General features: G+C 41.2%; 2 protein-coding genes across 4 annotated transcripts; one reads left to right on the top strand and one right to left on the bottom strand.

The window, feature by feature from the left end:
- Positions 1-80: 80 nt before the first annotated feature.
- On the bottom strand, positions 81-1343 carry LOC148353891 (runt-related transcription factor 1-like). Its single transcript, XM_088351824.1, has 3 exons — positions 1131-1343; positions 961-1020; positions 81-821 (listed from the first exon to the last, which is right to left on the bottom strand). Exons 1-3 carry the CDS (start codon positions 1198-1200, stop codon positions 478-480), a joined length of 474 nt encoding a protein of 157 aa, XP_088207950.1. The 5' UTR covers positions 1201-1343; the 3' UTR covers positions 81-477.
- Positions 1344-3125: 1782 nt separating this feature from the next.
- On the top strand, positions 3126-18005 carry supt3h (SPT3 homolog, SAGA and STAGA complex component). 3 transcript variants are annotated; one of them, XM_088351822.1, is made up of 12 exons: positions 3126-3223; positions 3689-3807; positions 5871-5955; positions 6234-6320; positions 11406-11502; positions 12024-12166; positions 12239-12314; positions 15256-15368; positions 15448-15552; positions 15641-15769; positions 17725-17814; positions 17895-18005. In XM_088351822.1, exons 2-12 carry the CDS (start codon positions 3725-3727, stop codon positions 17934-17936), a joined length of 1050 nt encoding a protein of 349 aa, XP_088207948.1. In that variant the 5' UTR covers positions 3126-3223; positions 3689-3724; the 3' UTR covers positions 17937-18005. The 3 variants fall into 3 exon arrangements, with proteins under 3 accessions (XP_088207948.1, XP_088207946.1, XP_088207947.1); XM_088351820.1 differs by having other exon boundaries at positions 15253-15368; XM_088351821.1 differs by lacking the exon at positions 3126-3223 and adding an exon at positions 3232-3465 and having other exon boundaries at positions 15253-15368.

The raw sequence follows: 18005 nt of genomic DNA, 5'->3' as shown, positions 1-18005 counted from the left end.
AGCTGGGACGGGGAAGCAAGGGCGGTAATGAGTCCAGAAAAGAGGTCGGCAACAGGTATCAGGCAGGAAACAGGGCAAAACAGGTCGATGGCTGGGACGGAAGAGCAGGGCAGAAATGGGTCCAGAAACAGGTTGGCAACAGGTATCAGGCAGAGGAAGACAGGGCAGGAGAATTTCGGAAGGTACAGAGCTTGCCTAGCTGAAAGCATATATTTGCAGACGGTCTGACAGCTTCCTCTTGGAAGACGGGGGTTTAAAAAGGGTCAGGGAACCAATCAGCGACTAGGGCTGCTGGTGCCAACGGGGCAGTCGCAGGTGCCCCGAATCAGCAATCATGACAGACGTGAATGAGTTCATATTTATGCCTGTAGCCTAAAATCTAGTGCGGCTTGTACAAAAAACAAAGTTGATTTTCCAGTATAAATAAAAACACAGACAAAAACTCGATGTCTTATTGGCTGATTTCCAAGGAATGTTTCAATAAGGTCTCCACACAGACTCCTCCCCCTTGAGGGTAAAACACGCTCCTTCTATGTAAGCGCTCAGGGATGCCGCAACCGCCATGCCGTTATCATCTTCTGCGGATTGGACGACTTGGTTGGGTCCAAAACAGAAGGGGCTTCCGTGACTGAGCGGCGGGGGAGCCGCTGAGCCGAGGTAGGCGTAGGATGAAGATGGGTTTGAGTATGACAGGGTGGGATGGCGCTGGCGATAAGGCTGCTGGTGCATTATGGGAGACCGAGGGAAGGGAGACGTCAGGGTAGCCATCGGACCCAAAAGGGACGTCTCTCTGGACCATAAGGTGGAAGAGGATCTAAGGTCTGGAGGAAAGGACCGAGGTTACTAAATGTGCACAATAAACCAAAGTGATGTTTGATCAATCCAGATTTGATAGAAATGAAAGTTAAAAAAAATAAGTCAATTCTTAAAGATAACTTTTTAAAAAAGTGTTATTTCTACCTGAAGTTGTTGTACCACTGGAGGATCTAAAAAGTGCTGACTCTTCTTTCTGACGATGTCCTAGAAGAGACAGTAATTCCGTACTACCGAGGTAAAAAAACTACATACACTGATGCACATCACTGATAATTACATAAATTATGAATTTATATTTTAATAATTAAACTGACGCCTGGGCGTGCGCGGTCCATCCACGGTCACTTTGATAGCCCTGTGGAGAGTGGCCACCTGGGGGGGCATGCTCAGAACATTGATAGTCAGGATGAAACTTTTACCTGAAGGAATAAATGGGTGAACGGGTGACGATATTCATTTCAGCATAGTGAAACTTCACAAAGTATCATTCTCTAAATCCAGTGGCATTTTTATTTCAATCAAAATGGAGCTTCATTGAATTTTCCTTCCACCTCTACCGCTGCGGCCGATGAAGCGGAGGTCGTTGAAATGGGCGTGTCCCTGCCTCATGATGGTCGTGGCATTGCGTAAATCGGCGCTGCTATTGTCGTCGTTTCCTGCCATTAGCGTCACAACTGTGCCATCCGGAACATCATTGGCCAGTGAAACTACCTGCCGGATGGAGAGAAATGGTGACATTGTTACTAATGTTGGTCATGAACAGATCAATCACTGCTCACGGATCTGTTAACCGCCTGGGTCTTTGGAACACCTCTAAGGAAGCAACTCTTGACAGGTTCCTCCTTCTCCCTGGCCTAAGATTTGGGTTGTGGAAAAATTGGCACCAGTTGTTTCCTCGATGTTGTCGGATGAGTTATTTTTCTCTCTTCCTCTCCTGCCCTCTTGGACTGCACCCTGGAGTATGGTCTTGGGAGATCGCGATGATCTTGTGACGAAACCCTGACATTGCAGTTTTCGTCACAGTTAAAAACACTTCTTCATAGGGTTCAATGCGCCTTCTGATGATGTTGCGCACCATTTCATTGTCACATAGGCAATGTAGCAGATGATTCATTGGTCTCACTGCTATGTTCTTGTCCCTCCAGATGGGTTTATGTCTGGCAAGTGCTGCTGTGGTTAGAGTTATCCTGGCCATGACTTCTGGTTCTGATCCCTCTTCAGATTTGACAGCTACAACATATGTAAATTCTCAAACATGTTCAAGCTTTTGGTAGTTGATTCTGATGTTAGTGGCGATGCCTTTCGGATGTTGGTTATTATTTTGTTGTTTTTTTTGTGCTGATTCCCATCCCACACCAGGTTATTGCTTTGACCAGGCAATTGACCAGGTCTCTGAGATCCTGTTCTTTTCATAACAGTGCAGCAATATAGTCAGCAAAACAGATGTTTGTGAAGTTGTATCCCCCAATGCTGACTTTACCTTTATGTTGGTTTTTGGTTTTGGTCATGATCCTCTCCTCTGTTGAATAAAGTTGGAGAGAGTGTTCAGCTTAGTCTCACACCAACTGTGGTTTGAAACCACTCTCCAATGGTACCATTGATCACTACTGCACTGTTGGTATTGTTGTACAGCTGTTCGATGGTCTGAACTAGTTTCTGGCTCATGATGTACTTCTGCTTTGTGGGCCATAGGTTAGCTTTCCATGTCAAATGCTTTCTTGACGTTCCCAAAGACGTGATAAAGGTTTTTCTGGTGTTGTTAATACTAAAAGCTGCTGGGCTTACAACATCTTGACATAGATATTCATATATATATATACATGAATATATATAGACTCACTGTAAAAGGTCGAGGCAAGGTCTTGTTGCACCTCCAGTGGTGTGGCAGGCTGCTGCATAAAAAGTTGGGGCTGTCGGTGACGACCAGGCCTCTCGGTGGCGCTATGCTGCGCTCATAGCGGCACCATGCTCCGGTTTCGTCCATGTCCAAGTGAAGGTTCGATGGAGACGCAGCACCTCGATGCTTCACTTTCATATCTGATTGTCAACACAAAAGGCCAACGATGAAAATAAATAATTATTTTTTTTCCAACATGACATCTCAGTGGTATTTTAAGGGAAATGTCACATCTAAGTTGGCTTTTCAAACGCAAGTCTATTCCAATTCTCTGGGACTCATTTTTTTTTCTTTTTGTGCAGAAACACCCCTGAATTTGTTAAATTAAATAATATTGTTGTAAAACAATTTTCAATATAAAAGTATTTTTGATCTATTTGTCTCTTTAAAACTGTATTTTGACGTCATCGACACGCGCCGAAATTCCATTCAGACGTACAGAAAGTCGACAACCGCAGACGAAAATGGTCTGCATTTATAGCGCTTAAGTGTCGGACAGCTTTACTTTTAGTGAGTTAGACTAACTTCTTCCTACATTTTTGTTTTTTTATACCTTTAGACTAACCTCTTCCTACATTTTTTGTTCTTTGATACCTTGCCTTGTGTTTTTGTCATTGCCTGGTGTTTTCTTCCTCTATATGGAGGCTTAATTCAACTAAACCGCAGTTTTTGAATGAAGAGGAACGGCGTCCTTTTTATTATTCAGATTTCACAACCGGAGGGGAAGCAGTGCGGTCAAAACACCTGTCAATGTGTGTGTGTGTGTCTGTAATACTGCTGAGCTATGTTGTTGATTTGAGTGTTTAAAGATGAAGTGTGATCTATTTGTGAACACAAAACAAACCACAAACGTGATTTACAGTTATGTAGGTCAACTGAGGTAAATGGAAAAAAAAACTAAGTGCTTGCAATTTCAGAAAACGATAAAAATGATTTTGTTGTTATACCCTAAAATGTCTTCATATGTATTTATAGGAAATCACAGTTTCTGATTGGTCGAGAAGAGTTATCATGTCTGGATCTACCAACGCCAGCTCCCGAGAACGTCCTGCTGCATCGAAAACCAGTTTCATCCCAGAGATACAGGGCATGATGTATGTATGACATGCACATGCCAAAACATACATGTAATCTTGGTTGGAGACCTGACGCAAATGGTTTGATTTAACAAATTCTGATTATCACTGACCTGGGAAGAGTATGGGGCTGGTGCCACTGTAAAGACCATTTGAAGCCATTTCAGCCTGTTTATGAGCACATGATCACAAAACACAAATTCATCATACTATGTAGGATGGCTTTCTACCAGATATGTCACGTGTCTTACTATTCTCTCTTTATTTTAAGCTATCAACCTTAGAATGTGTCATCTTGGCAACCTGTTAATCAAACTCACTCTATGCTAATGATTTGAAAAACCTAATTAAAAAAATCCACTTACATTTATCTGAATATCCCTTAATTACTAAGAAAAGTCTCAAAGGGCTACACAGACCATCATTATAACATCCCCTGATCTGAAACTTGCAAGGAAAGACTAAAAAAAGACCTTAGCATAAGATGAATTAAGAGCTCATGAAGGGGATGCACATGATGACTAGGCTGCAATGGATGTTGCGAGAGCATTACCAGACAATATTCAACATCAACAATAAACATAAGTAATAACTGAAATGATGCAGGACAGCACGGCGGCGCAGTGGTTAGCGCGTATGCAGTTCTGAGGTCATGAGATCGAACCTCCTGTGTGGAGTTTGCATGTTCTCCCGTGCTTGCATGGGTTTCCTCCGGGCACTCCGGTTTCCTCCCACATTCCCAAAAAAATGCATGTCAGGTTAATTGGCCGGTCCAAATTGTCCGTAGGTGTGAATGATCGAGTGAGTTGTCAGTCCCTGTGTGCAACCAGTCCAGGGTGTCCCCTGCCCACTGCCCGAGGATGGCTGTGATGGGCTCTCGCACCCCTGTGACCCTACTGAGGATAAGCGGTGCAGATAATGGATGGATGGATGACATGATCCAAAAAGTCCAATTGACAGCAACGACAAGCTTCCCTTTTTAAAATCATGGCCAACGCACCAGGCTCTAAATAAGGGGTGTGCAATTTTTTTGAGCTGCAGGCCGCATTCGGTTAAAAGAATTGGGAAAAAATTATTGATTGATAATGTAGGCTTACTCAATTTATCTCATGAATTAATTCATACATATATATGCTGATGTTATATTTGCTCTAATGATAGACTGGTTAATCAATTTGTTTTTGTAGCTCTCAGAATTAACGCAAAGGAACTGTATCATATGCCTTTTTAAGCACCATATTTTAATGTATAATAATAAAATTTAAATGGGGGTAGCTTTTGTGTGTGTTTTTGGCACAAAATCTGATAAATATTTTGATGAATAGGATAACTAAATTAACATCACGTACAAAAGAAATGTAGGTACATCTGGGACAAGGGTGGCTCCAAAAAGACAAAAAAATGTCATTAGTGTGAATTATTTCCTGTCATATATATTATCATTATGTTTGGATTATTTTTATTTGGAATGCCGGATTAAAAAGCCCGATGGGCCATATTTGGCCCCCAGGCTGTGGTTTGACCATCCCTGTTCGAGGTGATGGCAAGTTTTAGGTCCAGGTGCCGGTCTGATGGCTCAAAAGGCAAGGAAAATGTAAAGATTTATAGATTTAACCTATACCTCTGTAAAACAAGGTGATTTTACGTGTTTTGATTTTAATTCAAAATTTATGAACCAGATCCCATTGTATTCTCACAGACGTAAACAGTACATTAACCCATTTTCAATGTATCTAGTATATACATTTTTTACTTAGCAAAAAGGTTAACATTCTGCTATACCCAGCTAGCTTGTGTATGTGTGTGATCCTCACCTGGATGGTTGTTGGTGGTCGGAGATTCTTGCAACCGAATAAACCCCAAAACCGAACCCCAAGCCTCAGTACAAACCTTTCAACCTCAAAGCCAATCGGGCTTCGCGATTGGCAACGGCCAACTGCGGTACAGAGGAGGCGGGCCGGGGAAAGGGGAGAGTGGATGTTAAGGATGTGGTTTCCACTTTTGTGGCTTGTCCTTGAACTGCTTTCTATACATGCAAATGGGAGTTTTTTCTGATTGTGTGTGACTCACCTTTGTGGCAGGTTTGCCTTGGGAGACACTCGCAAGGCGATGCACGAGACTGCAGCGTTGGTGGAGAACATTGTGCACACTCAGCTCATCACCATGGTAACAACACAGAAAAAAATGATGTGTTCTATGAAAATATACTTACTTGATTACTGGTAATTTTTTTCATGGAACTGTTTGTAAAAGCTCTTGAAAAATCTCTAAGAAAAGTGAGATTTAGAGATGATGCACTTTGACATCATCCGATATGTGGACTCACTGTTGCCCCAGGAGAAGGGGAGTGGTACTAAAAGATTGACAGTTTTATTTGCAGTTTTTAATTTGCACGTGTCCTTTTTTGGGGGGTAATAGCTTGTGACTTTTAACCATCAATTTAGCTCCATCAGGCCAGCGAAGGCGCCACACTTCGGGGGTCAAGGGTCATTGCCGCGGAAGACATCCTGTTCCTGATGCGGAGAGACAAGGTCAGCACAGCAAACGCAAGTCTAGTGAAATGCAAAAAATTGAGGTTTTTCTTGGGTTCAAACTTTTTTAGACAAATACAAAATCTTTCTCTGATTAAAAATACATCTGGTGAAAATATGTATTTCTTTGGGAAAATAATGTGGAAATAAATTGGGAAAATATTTTCTTAAAGTTTTTTTTAACTGTTGACTTCATCATGTTTAAAAAATATGGCTAACAATTTACATGGGGAAAATAAGGCTTGGGAAAGGTCAAATGTAGAAGGAATAATGGAAAAATATAGCTTGGGAGATTAAAGTTAAGATAATCATTTAGGATTAAAAAGAAAACATTTGTTGAAAAAAAAAATAGAAACACGTTTTCTCTGGCAAAAAAACGTGGAAACATCCTCATTTTTTAATATAATTTTTACCTTATCATGGGCAAAAGTCACAATTTACAAGGGGGGAAAGGTTTGGAAAAATAAATAAAAAGTAAATTCAAAAAGTCTTTTAAAAAATAGCGGAGGAGAATTAAGTTTAAATAATTATTTGGGGTTAAAAAGGATATATTTTGGGTAAGATATTTCCTGGACCCTTTCACAGGCCCACATCATGCTCAGGGCCTTGCCGACACATCAGTGGCTTGTTCAGGCCGTTGCTGTAATCAGAGATGCCCATGCCACGCTTGTCTAGGTCAGTTTTCTTCTCCAGCAGAGCACTCATGGCCTGGTCAAGATTCATGTTGTTGCTCTTCAATGCCTCCTCAGCAGGATCTCTCGGAAAACCCATGTCAGTTAGCTGTTTGATGAGACGGTTCATAATCCAGGTGTCATCGGGTTTGTTCATCCAACATGGCGGCGCATGGATACATGCTTGCGGCTCGTTGTCCAGCTAATCTTCTATTTATTGCCGTTCTCTTGTCTTTTTTGCTTTCACTTTTGGACACATGTGTGGCCAAAAACACTTACAGTAGGGACGAACTTATTCGGTTGGGTGGGCGTCTAAATTTCGACTTTTCGGGCACTTTTTATAACGCCTATGATATACCGAGCGAACTTCAAAGAGACCCGGCATCCTTGTGGACAGCTATTCCTCTTAATAAACGACGGCGGCGGCCCCGTAAAGAAAGGAAACAGAAACGTGGTTGCCGTGCAGGTAGATGTGTGAAGCGTGTGAAGTCCAAGCAGCAAGATGGACGCGAGGATGGACGCGAGGATGTAACTAATTCCACCATTCATTCCTCGCCGGACAACCGACGCTTTAAACTCAGCGCTCACGAACGGCCACAACGCCGGGAGCTTTTGAAGATCTCGACAAAGACTACAAAGAGTTCAGCTAAGTCAAATGATTCAGCAAAGCTGAAATTTGGTCTGTTAAATATTAGATCGCTTGCTCCAAAAGCTTTACTTGTTGATAACATTATTCGTGATTATAAACTTAACTGTATGGGTCTTTGTGAAACGTGGTTACGCCCGGATGAGCACTTAGCGCTAAATTATGCCTCTCCCCCAGACTACGAGAGTAGTCATATAGCACGCACGCTGAAAAGGGGTGGTGGTGTTGCGCTAATCTCTGAAAAATCGCTCAAATTTAATACACGTACCTCTAATAATTACAAAACGTTTGAGGCTCTTGTGATGCGGTCCCCTCAATTGTCAATTGATGTAATAACTATCTATCGTGCACCTGGGCCATACACAACTTTCTTAGACGAATTTGCTGAACTTTTGTCTGAACTAGTAACCTATGCAGACAAAATTATAATTATGGGAGACTTTAACATTCATATGAACTCCCCACACAGTTCACTTACTATTGCGTTTAGTTCTCTAATTGATGCATTTGGTTTTACTCAACTGGTTGACTTGCCAACCCATAAAAATGGGAACACGCTAGACTTGATTCTGACTCGAGGAGTTTTAACCTCAAACATTATGGTGCTACCGTGTACTACTGTTATCTCTGATCATTATTTAGTGACATTTGAGGTGCTAACTAAATGTAGAGTTAATAAAGCTGAGGGATTTAGCGGACGCAATATAAGCACTGGCACAGTTTCTGAGCTCTTGGAACTCCTTCCTGGAGCAGTTGCGTCCTTTCCTAAATACAATGGCTCGATTGACTCACTCATGAATGAGTTCAATACCACCCTGACTAGTGTGCTGGATTCAATAGCGCCCATAAAACTAAAATCACGTCCTAAAAGACGCACACCTTGGTTTACTGATGAAACTAGAACCCTTAAAAAAGAATGCAGGAAATGGGAGAGAAAATGGCGCGCTACCAAGCTTGAGGTTTTCCATCAAACCTGGTGTGACAGCTTGTTAAAGTATAAAGCGGCCCTTGCCTCTGCAAAATCGGCCTACCTTTCGAAGGTGATTGCGTCTCAAAAGAACAACTCCAAAGCCCTTTTTGACACTGTAGCATCGCTTACAAGGCAACAGCCTATCGCAGACAGTTCGACACACTCTGCTCAGGAGTTAATGGTCTTCTTCACTAAGAAGATTCAATGCATACAGGAAGAAATTGCAAAAGATATTGTTAGTACCACACGTATTAAAGGACTGAAATTTACAGATGCACGACAGGGTGGCTGCCCTGGGAAAATGGCCGGTTTTAGTGAACTGTCACTTGATGATCTCAAACAAGTGGTGAATGCGGCCAAACCGACGACTTGCCAGTTCGACCCGCTCCCAGGTTCACTTATTAAAAGTCTTTTTAGCGTCCTTGGGCCTTCAGTTCTAAATATTATAAATACATCACTCTCCTCAGGTGTAGTTCCAGCAGCTTTTAAGTCCGCCGTTATTAAACCCACACTGAAACGACCCAACCTTGATCCAGAAATATTAAGTAATTACAGACCTGTGTCAAACCTACCTTTCCTCTCTAAAGTACTCGAAAGAGTAGTGGCACAGCAGCTGAATGCTTTCATATCGGAGAATAACCTTTTTGAATCCATGCAATCAGGATTCAGGGCTAACCACTCTACTGAGACAGCTCTGATCAAGGTAACAAATGATCTCCTAATGTCAATGGATTCTGGCGCTTCATCACTTTTGCTGCTGCTGGATCTTAGTGCTGCTTTTGACACAGTGCGCCACAATATCCTACTAGAACGGTTGGAAAAATGGATTGGTCTCTCAGGAGCTGTCCTCTCGTGGTTCAAATCCTACCTCTCAGATAGGACGCACTGTGTTAAATATGGTGAAACGACATCTGAGCCCTTTAATGTTACCTGCGGTGTTCCGCAGGGTTCAGTGCTCGGCCCCCTACTTTTCAACATTTACATGCTTCCATTAGGTGATATTATTCGCAAGTACAATATCAGCTTCCATTGCTATGCAGACGACACTCAACTATATCTTCCGTTGGAGGAATCTTCCACACTAAACTGTGGAAATTTGGAGGCCTGTCTCACTGAGATAAAAGAGTGGATGTCACTCAATTTCTTGCGTCTTAACTCTGAAAAGACTGAAATGTTAGTCATTGGTCCTTCTAAATGCCGGGACTTATTCTCAAAAACTGCTGTGAACATTGACAAATGTCACATCACACAGAGTGACTCAGTTAAAAATTTAGGTGTCATATTTGACCCTGATCTATCCTTTGAGATGCATGTAAAGCAAATTACTAGAACTGCCTTCTTCCATCTTCGCAACATTGCTAAAATCCGTTCAATACTGTCTCAGTCTGATGCGGAAACAATAATTCATGCATTTGTTACCTCCCGTCTCGATTACTGCAATGCACTACTCTCCGGTCTCCCGAAGTCCAGAATCAAGTCTCTTCAGCTAGTACAAAATGCCGCAGCGAGGCTCTTAACCAGGACAAAAAAGTACGATCACATAACACCGATTTTGGCTAACCTGCATTGGCTCCCAGTTAGCCAAAGATGTGACTTCAAAGTTCTCTTAGTATTGTACAAAATCATACATGGACTTGCTCCCTCTTATCTTTCAGATCTGATCTGCCACTATGTCCCGGTCCGAAGCCTACGATCTGAGAGTGCTGGTCTTCTGATGATCCCGAGAGCAAAGAAGTCTTCTGCTGGTTCAAGAGCGTTCTCCATCCGGGCACCGGTGCTGTGGAATGCTCTTCCCCCTGAGATTCGATCTGCAACCTCAGTGGAAATGTTTAAATCTAAACTTAAAACTCACTTCTACTCCATTGCATACGAATAACCTACTCCTCTTGTCGGTTGAAAATAGTTTGTGTAATATAGTGTAACAATCTGTGAAGCCCTTTGAGACTCTTCGTGATTTAGGGCTATACAAATAAAAATGACTTGACTTGACTTGACTTTTAAATGTTTTTTCTGGCAAAAGCAGTTTTTATTTTCTTTTTTACATTTTACTATATCTTGGGAAAATGTCTTGCTAACAATTTAAGGAGAAAAAGATTGTAAAAAAACAAGTAAAAAGTAAACTGAAAAAAATACCTTTTGGAGATTTAGGTTAAAATAATTATTAATGGTAAAAAAAGGAATAATATTGTGGATCACTGGTAAATGTTTACTCCAGCAGATAATATCCTTATTTTTTTACATTTTACGTTATCATGGGGAAAAGTCTTGTGAACACTTTAAAGGGTCGGGTAAATATAGAAAAATTGAAATAAGTAAAAGATAAAATTGTTGGAGAACTAATTCTCTGCTCTGAGTGAATTGGAAATTAAAAGTACTCTTCATGAGATAAATTATTAAATATATTTAAAAAAATAGGTCTTGTGAATTAGTTTAAGAAAATGTAATTTAAAAAACAATGTCTATTTTCAAAGTCTTTTTGTGTATTTTTCCTGATTACAAATGTTAAAATGCTTTCCCAACATGCTTTCCAGATGTAAAAGGACAGTTTGTGTGTGTTAGCGCCCTCCAGTGGTAAAACAAAACCTTCATTTAATTAAGGAAAGAAATATATTTGTTTTAACAGTATGCTAAATTATATGAACTCGTAAAGGGCATGTCTACAAATAGCAGAAAAATAGTGCGGTAGGTCACTTTGAGTCTCCAGTTTGTATTTTTCTTTCTACTTTTGATCACTCGTTTTCAGCGGCACAACACAATACAGTGGCATCTTGTGGTCAAATAATGCACTCTGTGTGCAGACGAAGGTTTCGAGGCTGCTGAAATATCTCCAGTTTCGAGATTACAAATCGAAGCTTCTGAAGGGCCTGGATGACGACGAAGGGCAGCAGGAGCCAGGTGGGCCTCTGGCGTCTTTTTCCACTTACCATAATTTCCGCACTATAAGGCCAACCTGATTATAAGGCGCATGAGATTGAAACTACAGTGAATGCTATTTATTAATGCATAACAGTTGCACACTTTATACACTTACGATATATACAAGTGCAATGATTGAACAGTCAGAAAATGACGCTGACCCCAATCGCAAAGCATTATATGCAACAAGAATTACACCAGGGTGGCAGCGGTAAGACCACTGAAACCTAACCACTAAACCGCAAGTGATACAGAAGACATATGAAAATGTATTGCATTTTATGTCATTATCACATTTGTACGGTGCTAGAAACGACTGTTGGAGAATAGAGAAAACAGAATGTTGAAATACTGCATGTTTCCAATCTTGTCCGTTGTATAAGGTGCACTTTCAAATTTCTGGCCAATATCGGGTGTTTCAGTGAGCGTTATAGTCCGGAAAATATGGTACCTATCAAGTCTGAAAGTACCAATTCTCACGAACTGGGACTCCTCTTCAGGTTCAGTGGGTACGGTTGCCGGGGGGAACCAGCGCCGTCAACGTCTGGCTCAGGATTACCTTCAGTGGCTGGACCACACAGGCGAGTTGGTTTCACTGGCCGAGCGGCAGGAGATGGACACTGTCAAGCAAGAGAGGATGGAGGTGGTTGCTATGGCGACAAGCCCTTACATGTTCGGGGTTTGGATTCTAATTGGGGTTATTATGGGATTGCAGCGGCAGGAACGTGCTACCAGAGCCATGGACCAGACGCAATACGCGGAATACTGTGAGAGTCGACAACTTAGCTTTGGTAAATAGAATTTTGGCTTTATGCGAAACCCTTTGAAAATACAGCTTGGTGGCTTTGTGGTAGAGTGCTTCCCCTGAGACTCGAAGGTCACAGGTTCGATCCCTGGCGACTCATACCTCAGATTTAGAAAATTGGTCACTATTGATTCCCTGCTTAGCATTATGGGTTGTAATCGGGGGATTAAGTCTCCTAATAACTCGTGAAAGAAAAAACAAAAAATGGTGCCGCCATTAAGACACTGGTTTGCTAGGCTGTCAATCTTAATCAACCAGCACAGCCGTAAATGTTGATAAAATTGGCGTTAACATATATGCACAAATGCGACCAAAACATCCTCAAAATAAAACTCAATGTACTGTGCTGACTAAAATTCAGAAGGCCCTACAATCACAACATCCTGTACACATGCAGAGACATGCAATTGATCTTAAGCTCTCCCATCCTTTGTGCACATGACAAACTGATAGATCAAGTATTGCTATAACAACTTGTAAAAAAATAAATACTTTAGATAGATAGATAGATACTTTATTCATCCCCTAAGGGAAATTCACATTTCCAGCAGCATCCCTTCGCTGAGAACAGTACTATAATAATAATAATTTAGCTGCTATACCATGCTATAACACTTTTTCACAAAATGGATAAAGCATAACAACCAAAAAAAACTGTATTTTGCCTAAAATGCACTGATAAAAAATAAACAACACTTTAAGGGGGTCTCCCTCCTAATGGTGCTAATCTAAAAAAAAAAATTAAAAGCTAGACTGAGCTTTGCTGAGGAGCATGTTGTGTGGACACAGGTGAACTGGTCCAGAGTTCACTTCAGTGATGAAAACAATTTCTATTTACTTGAGTCTGATGGAAGCATTATGTTCGGCAACAGAATGGAGAAAGACTAAACCCAATGTGTGTAAAATGAAGTCAGTGAAAGGTGGAGGAGGAAGTGTCATGGTTTGGGGCATGTGTTCTGCAACAGGAGTTGTGCCTCTTGTACAGCTACATGGCCGGGTGAATGCAAATGTTAATCAGAACCTTCTTCAACAGCATATGAGTCATTCCTAAGACTTAAAAAGTGGTCGGCGGCGCCCTCTGTTGGCTGCGGCTGCATCGGCTCGCTACAACGGGTCAGGTGCAATCGACATTTCGTTCTGTGTACATTGTTACACAGAATGACAATACAAGGAAATTATTATTATTATTATTATTATTATTATTATATGGTTCTTACTTGCGTTCATCGCTCAATCAGCTTGTAGTCTTCACGCAGGACAATGCACCATGTCACACAGCACAACGGGTATAGATTTCGCAAGAATGTGAAAACACTGAATTAATGGCATTGCCTCCCCACTGTCCTGATCTCAACCTAATTGAGAACCTCTGGAAAATCCTTGGTGACAAAGAAACCATAGAATTGTGGAGGAGGCTGGAAGAAGAATGGACCAAAATCACACCAGAGCAGTGTGATAGACTAATGCCACCGGTGGCCGCCGATGTGCTGAAATAATTCCTCTACGCTTTTTACTCATGGCTGACAGTTGTAACCTTTAGATTTTTTTCTATGCCAAAGCAATTGTTGATCTCTAAATTTGATAAGTGTGTTTTCTGAAAAATATATATTATTTGTCATTGTGAAAAAGTGTTGTAGTAGCATGAAGATCTGATTTCCCCCTATGTTCCGGTCCGAAGCCTTCGTTCTGAAAGCGCCGGTCTACTGGTGATTCCAAGAGCCAAGAAGTTTTCCGCAGGTTCGAGAGCATTCTCCATCCAGGCACCGGTGCTGTGGAATGCTCTTCCCCCTGAGATCCGATCTGCAACCTCAGTGGAAATGTTTAAATCTAAGCTTAACACTTCTACTCTATAGCATATGAATAACCTATACTTTTTGTGGACAATATCTCTGTATTATTTGTAATTGCAACATCCTTTGCTGTCTGGTAATCCTGAAAGGGGGATACCACATGTGCGGTCCCTTCTCAAGGTTTCTTCATTTTCCTCATGTTGAGGTTTTTGAGTTTTTCCTTGGCCTCATGTTGGTGCCAGATCAGGGGATTGTGTAATAATAGTCTGAAATAATAGTCTGTGCAATAACCTGTGTAGCCCTTTGAGACTCTCTGTGATTAAGGGCTATACAAATAAAAATGACTTGACTATAAACACAACAAAATGTTCTTAAACCGTTGAGCAGTAAAGAAAATTCATTTTTTATAAGTTCTCTAATTTAAATCTCTTAAAAAAAAAAAAACATTATCGATAAATGCTTGGAATCTTTCTAACGAGAAGTGTTGACTGATTGAATATTTTAGTTTGGCAGCAGGTGACCGGGCCGAGAAGTGACTTAATATTAGGTCTTTATCGGTCCAAATCCTGTGACCCCGATAATCAGTGTGTGCCCCTCCTTAGTAACCAGTTTTGGCATGTATATTTCATGAACTAGTAGCAATACTTGGTCTCCTTTCTATCAGTTTGTCATGTGCGCAAGGAGGCAATGGTAGAGCTTAAGATCAGTCACAGGGCCTAGCATGGGTACAAGCTGTTGTGATTGAACAGGCTTCTGAATTTTTGTCATTACACACCACAGTTTTGTTTTGAGAATATTTTTGTTAACAACCCCCCTGCGTGAATCAATTTAATTAGTATTGACTGCTGCGCTAATTGATTAGGATTCAGAGTCCACAAATGAGTGTCTCAATTGCGACAAAGTGTGTGTGATTTTTCTGTACTAGACATTTCCCTCGTGATTTTTCAAAAAAATTGAATGACTTCATTTTTGTGACCGTTTAAGCTCGCAGTTTAAAATCCAGTGCAGCTTGTTAAAAAATAAATTGTTGAGTTTGCTCCTTAAATTGGCGCATGGAGCTATTAGGCAGGTGTGCCCCGTAATCCGGATTTTGCTCTATATCTTTGATATTTTACACATTTTCCAATTTGTCAGCAGCCAAGAAAGCATCCAAATTCCGGGAGTGGCTGGACTGCAGCAGTCTGGAGCTCAAACCAAATGTGGTCGCCATGGAGATCCTGTCCTACCTGGCTTACGAGACTGTCGCACAGGTGTATAAGTCTGTTCGGTTTGTCCTCTGGTCCAACTATTCGTCCAACCCTTAAAATGTTTCCTAAAACATGTTTGCAGATTGTGGACCTGTCTCTTCTGGTCAAGCAGGAAATGGTGGCAAAGACCAGTGCTGTCAATCACGTGATCTCAGCGAGTCACATACACTACAACACACATGCTGAGGTTCTCAAGCACACATCGAAAGCACATTCTATAACAAAAAGCTTGTTTTTATTTATTTGGATTGACATCCACATTACCTGCCCAACAGGTCAAGAAAGAATCGGACTCCCCTGAGGCCACACCTCCTTCTACTCCTAGCTCCTCCCACTCATCCAAGCCCCTACTACAAGGCAACGGAAGCCTGGATGGACGGGCCCGGCAGAGGAAACGCAAAAAGGTGAAAACAAAGTATATCAAATATGAAGGATACAGTAATCTTACGTTTTTCGCAGGGGTTGTTTTTGAAAATGTCCCGCAATAATCAAGTATTCATAAGTTATTTCTATTGTTTTATATAATTAACTTCTGTACTGTCAAATTCTTTTTATAATGAATTTTGCTGTTTTATGGTACAACTGTATGGATTAAGGAGCCAATCCACTTTACAGAATACTGTGCCGCCATCATGTGAACGTCATTAACCTTTCGGTTGTGTCCTACATAAACCATATATTTTTCTATTATCAAAGATTTTTCAAAAAGTGCATGGGGGCCACTAGAGAGTGCCACACAACTGCATGTGGTCCCATAGCAAGTTTAGCAATTGGACAAGTCCACTTTTGTTGGTGATAAATGCACCTTCCCGTTTGGCCAATCAGAATGCAGAACACATTGCACAATGAAAATATGCAAAGTAGCAAAACCGTGATAAGTCAACTGATACAGCAAGGGATAACTAGGGAATTGCAGTTTGTAAATCCAAATAGAGGTTCAAGGTACCTTTATTTTACTTCTCAAAGAATAACTAGTATGATTACACAAACACTGGGGAAAGGCGTTGCATCAAAACAATTTCTCATTAGTAATACAATTTTATATTTACCCTTTTCGTTTTGCGAGCCTGATTAAATAGCATGACGAGTTGCATGTAGCACGCAGGCCGTAGTTCAGGCACCACAACACTAACTGCTAATGTCTACAGAAATGTGACCAGACTTGCGTCCCGGGGGACAAAAATGGATCCGACAGCGCGTGCTGAGCCATGCACACCATAGTTACGGTATCCATGTATCACACAGGGAGCAAATAGGGCGGCTGAAACAGCAGCGACGTCGCTATTCCTGGGATCATTTCTTCTGGATTATGCAAACGTAGCCCAATAGACAGTAGAAAAGGGACTCAATCATTATTTACAGTTATATTCTTGACATCAAGGTGTGCAAAGACGCTCACCTAGTAAGGGTGGATCTAAAATGTTGGCGATCTAAGGGGAAGTCAGAACCCCCGTACCAGACATGGGGACTTGAGACTTAGTGACTTGGACTCGAGTCGCTGTTTTTATGACTTGTGACTTGACTTGGACTTGGCAATCTAAGACTCGGGACTTGACTTGTGACTTGACTTGCCCAAGAAAAAAATACTTGGGACTTACTTGGGACTTGAAGGTGAAGACTTGAGACTTACTTGAGACTTGCACATGTGTGACTTGGTCCCATGTCTGCCCCGTACCAACTAAACATAGAAACTAATTCAAATTTTTGCGAGATAATGGCATATAGAGGATATACAATGAGTGATCCAGTAAATCAAATTTATGAAGCAAGTGGTGTCATTTCCATTTTTTGCCGAGTTTTCGGCGAGGAACTTATCACGGGTTCCATCAAATTTGATATCCTGGATCACAAATTGAATCCTATTTTTCCCATAATTCACACCTTTTACTTTAATTACGAAATGCCACCTTCGCTTGTATTTGTAACATGCAAACGAGGGCGCGGTGATATACTCAAAGTGGAAATAAATTGGCCACAGTAACCTACAAACTTCTCTCACTGAGAACTAACTGATCGAACCTCAGCATGATAAAAATAAAACACTTAGAATAAATAATTTTGGTTCATTTTCCATCGATCCTATGCGCATTGAGTTGATCGTGAACCTGCTAGCATGTCATGCTTTGAGATACAAAAGGGGCTGGGCTGTCGTCTGCCTTGCGTTCTGATTGGCTGAAAAATCTGACTTATCATTTACTAAATTTTTATAACTTGTTTTATGTAGGAAGAAAAAAAACATTTGAGAACAGTAGAATGTTTTTTACAAGATTTTCTTGGCCCTAACTCCCCCAGACCCCATCTCTGATCGCTCCCTATAAAACTGAGTTTAAGACCCCTGATTTAGTTGATTGTTCTCCAGAGCTCTCCTGCAACCGCAGAACCTCCCAGCGGGGCCATCCAAGTTTGTCACATCCGAGAGGCCATCAGAAGATACAATTACAGACACACGGTATGTAGTGTTAATTACGGATTAACACCCTAGTTTTCAATGGAATTGATTTTAACGGATTCACGTTTCGTTTCCATCAGAGCGCCTACAGAAGGAATGGGATGTCTTACCTTGTCTGCTGACCAAAACCCTGATTTTTTTTTCTACCTTCAGTTCTTACATTCAATAAACAAAAGCCACTGAGTATGTAA

Source organism: Urocampus carinirostris, chromosome 13 (genome assembly GCF_059441175.1).
Source record: "Urocampus carinirostris isolate Australia breed hairy pipefish chromosome 13, RoL_Ucar_1.0, whole genome shotgun sequence".
Taxonomy (NCBI): Eukaryota; Metazoa; Chordata; class Actinopteri; order Syngnathiformes; family Syngnathidae; genus Urocampus; species Urocampus carinirostris.
The sequence above is the reverse complement of the archived record's forward strand: the minus strand, read 5'-3'. Positions and strand labels throughout refer to the sequence as shown.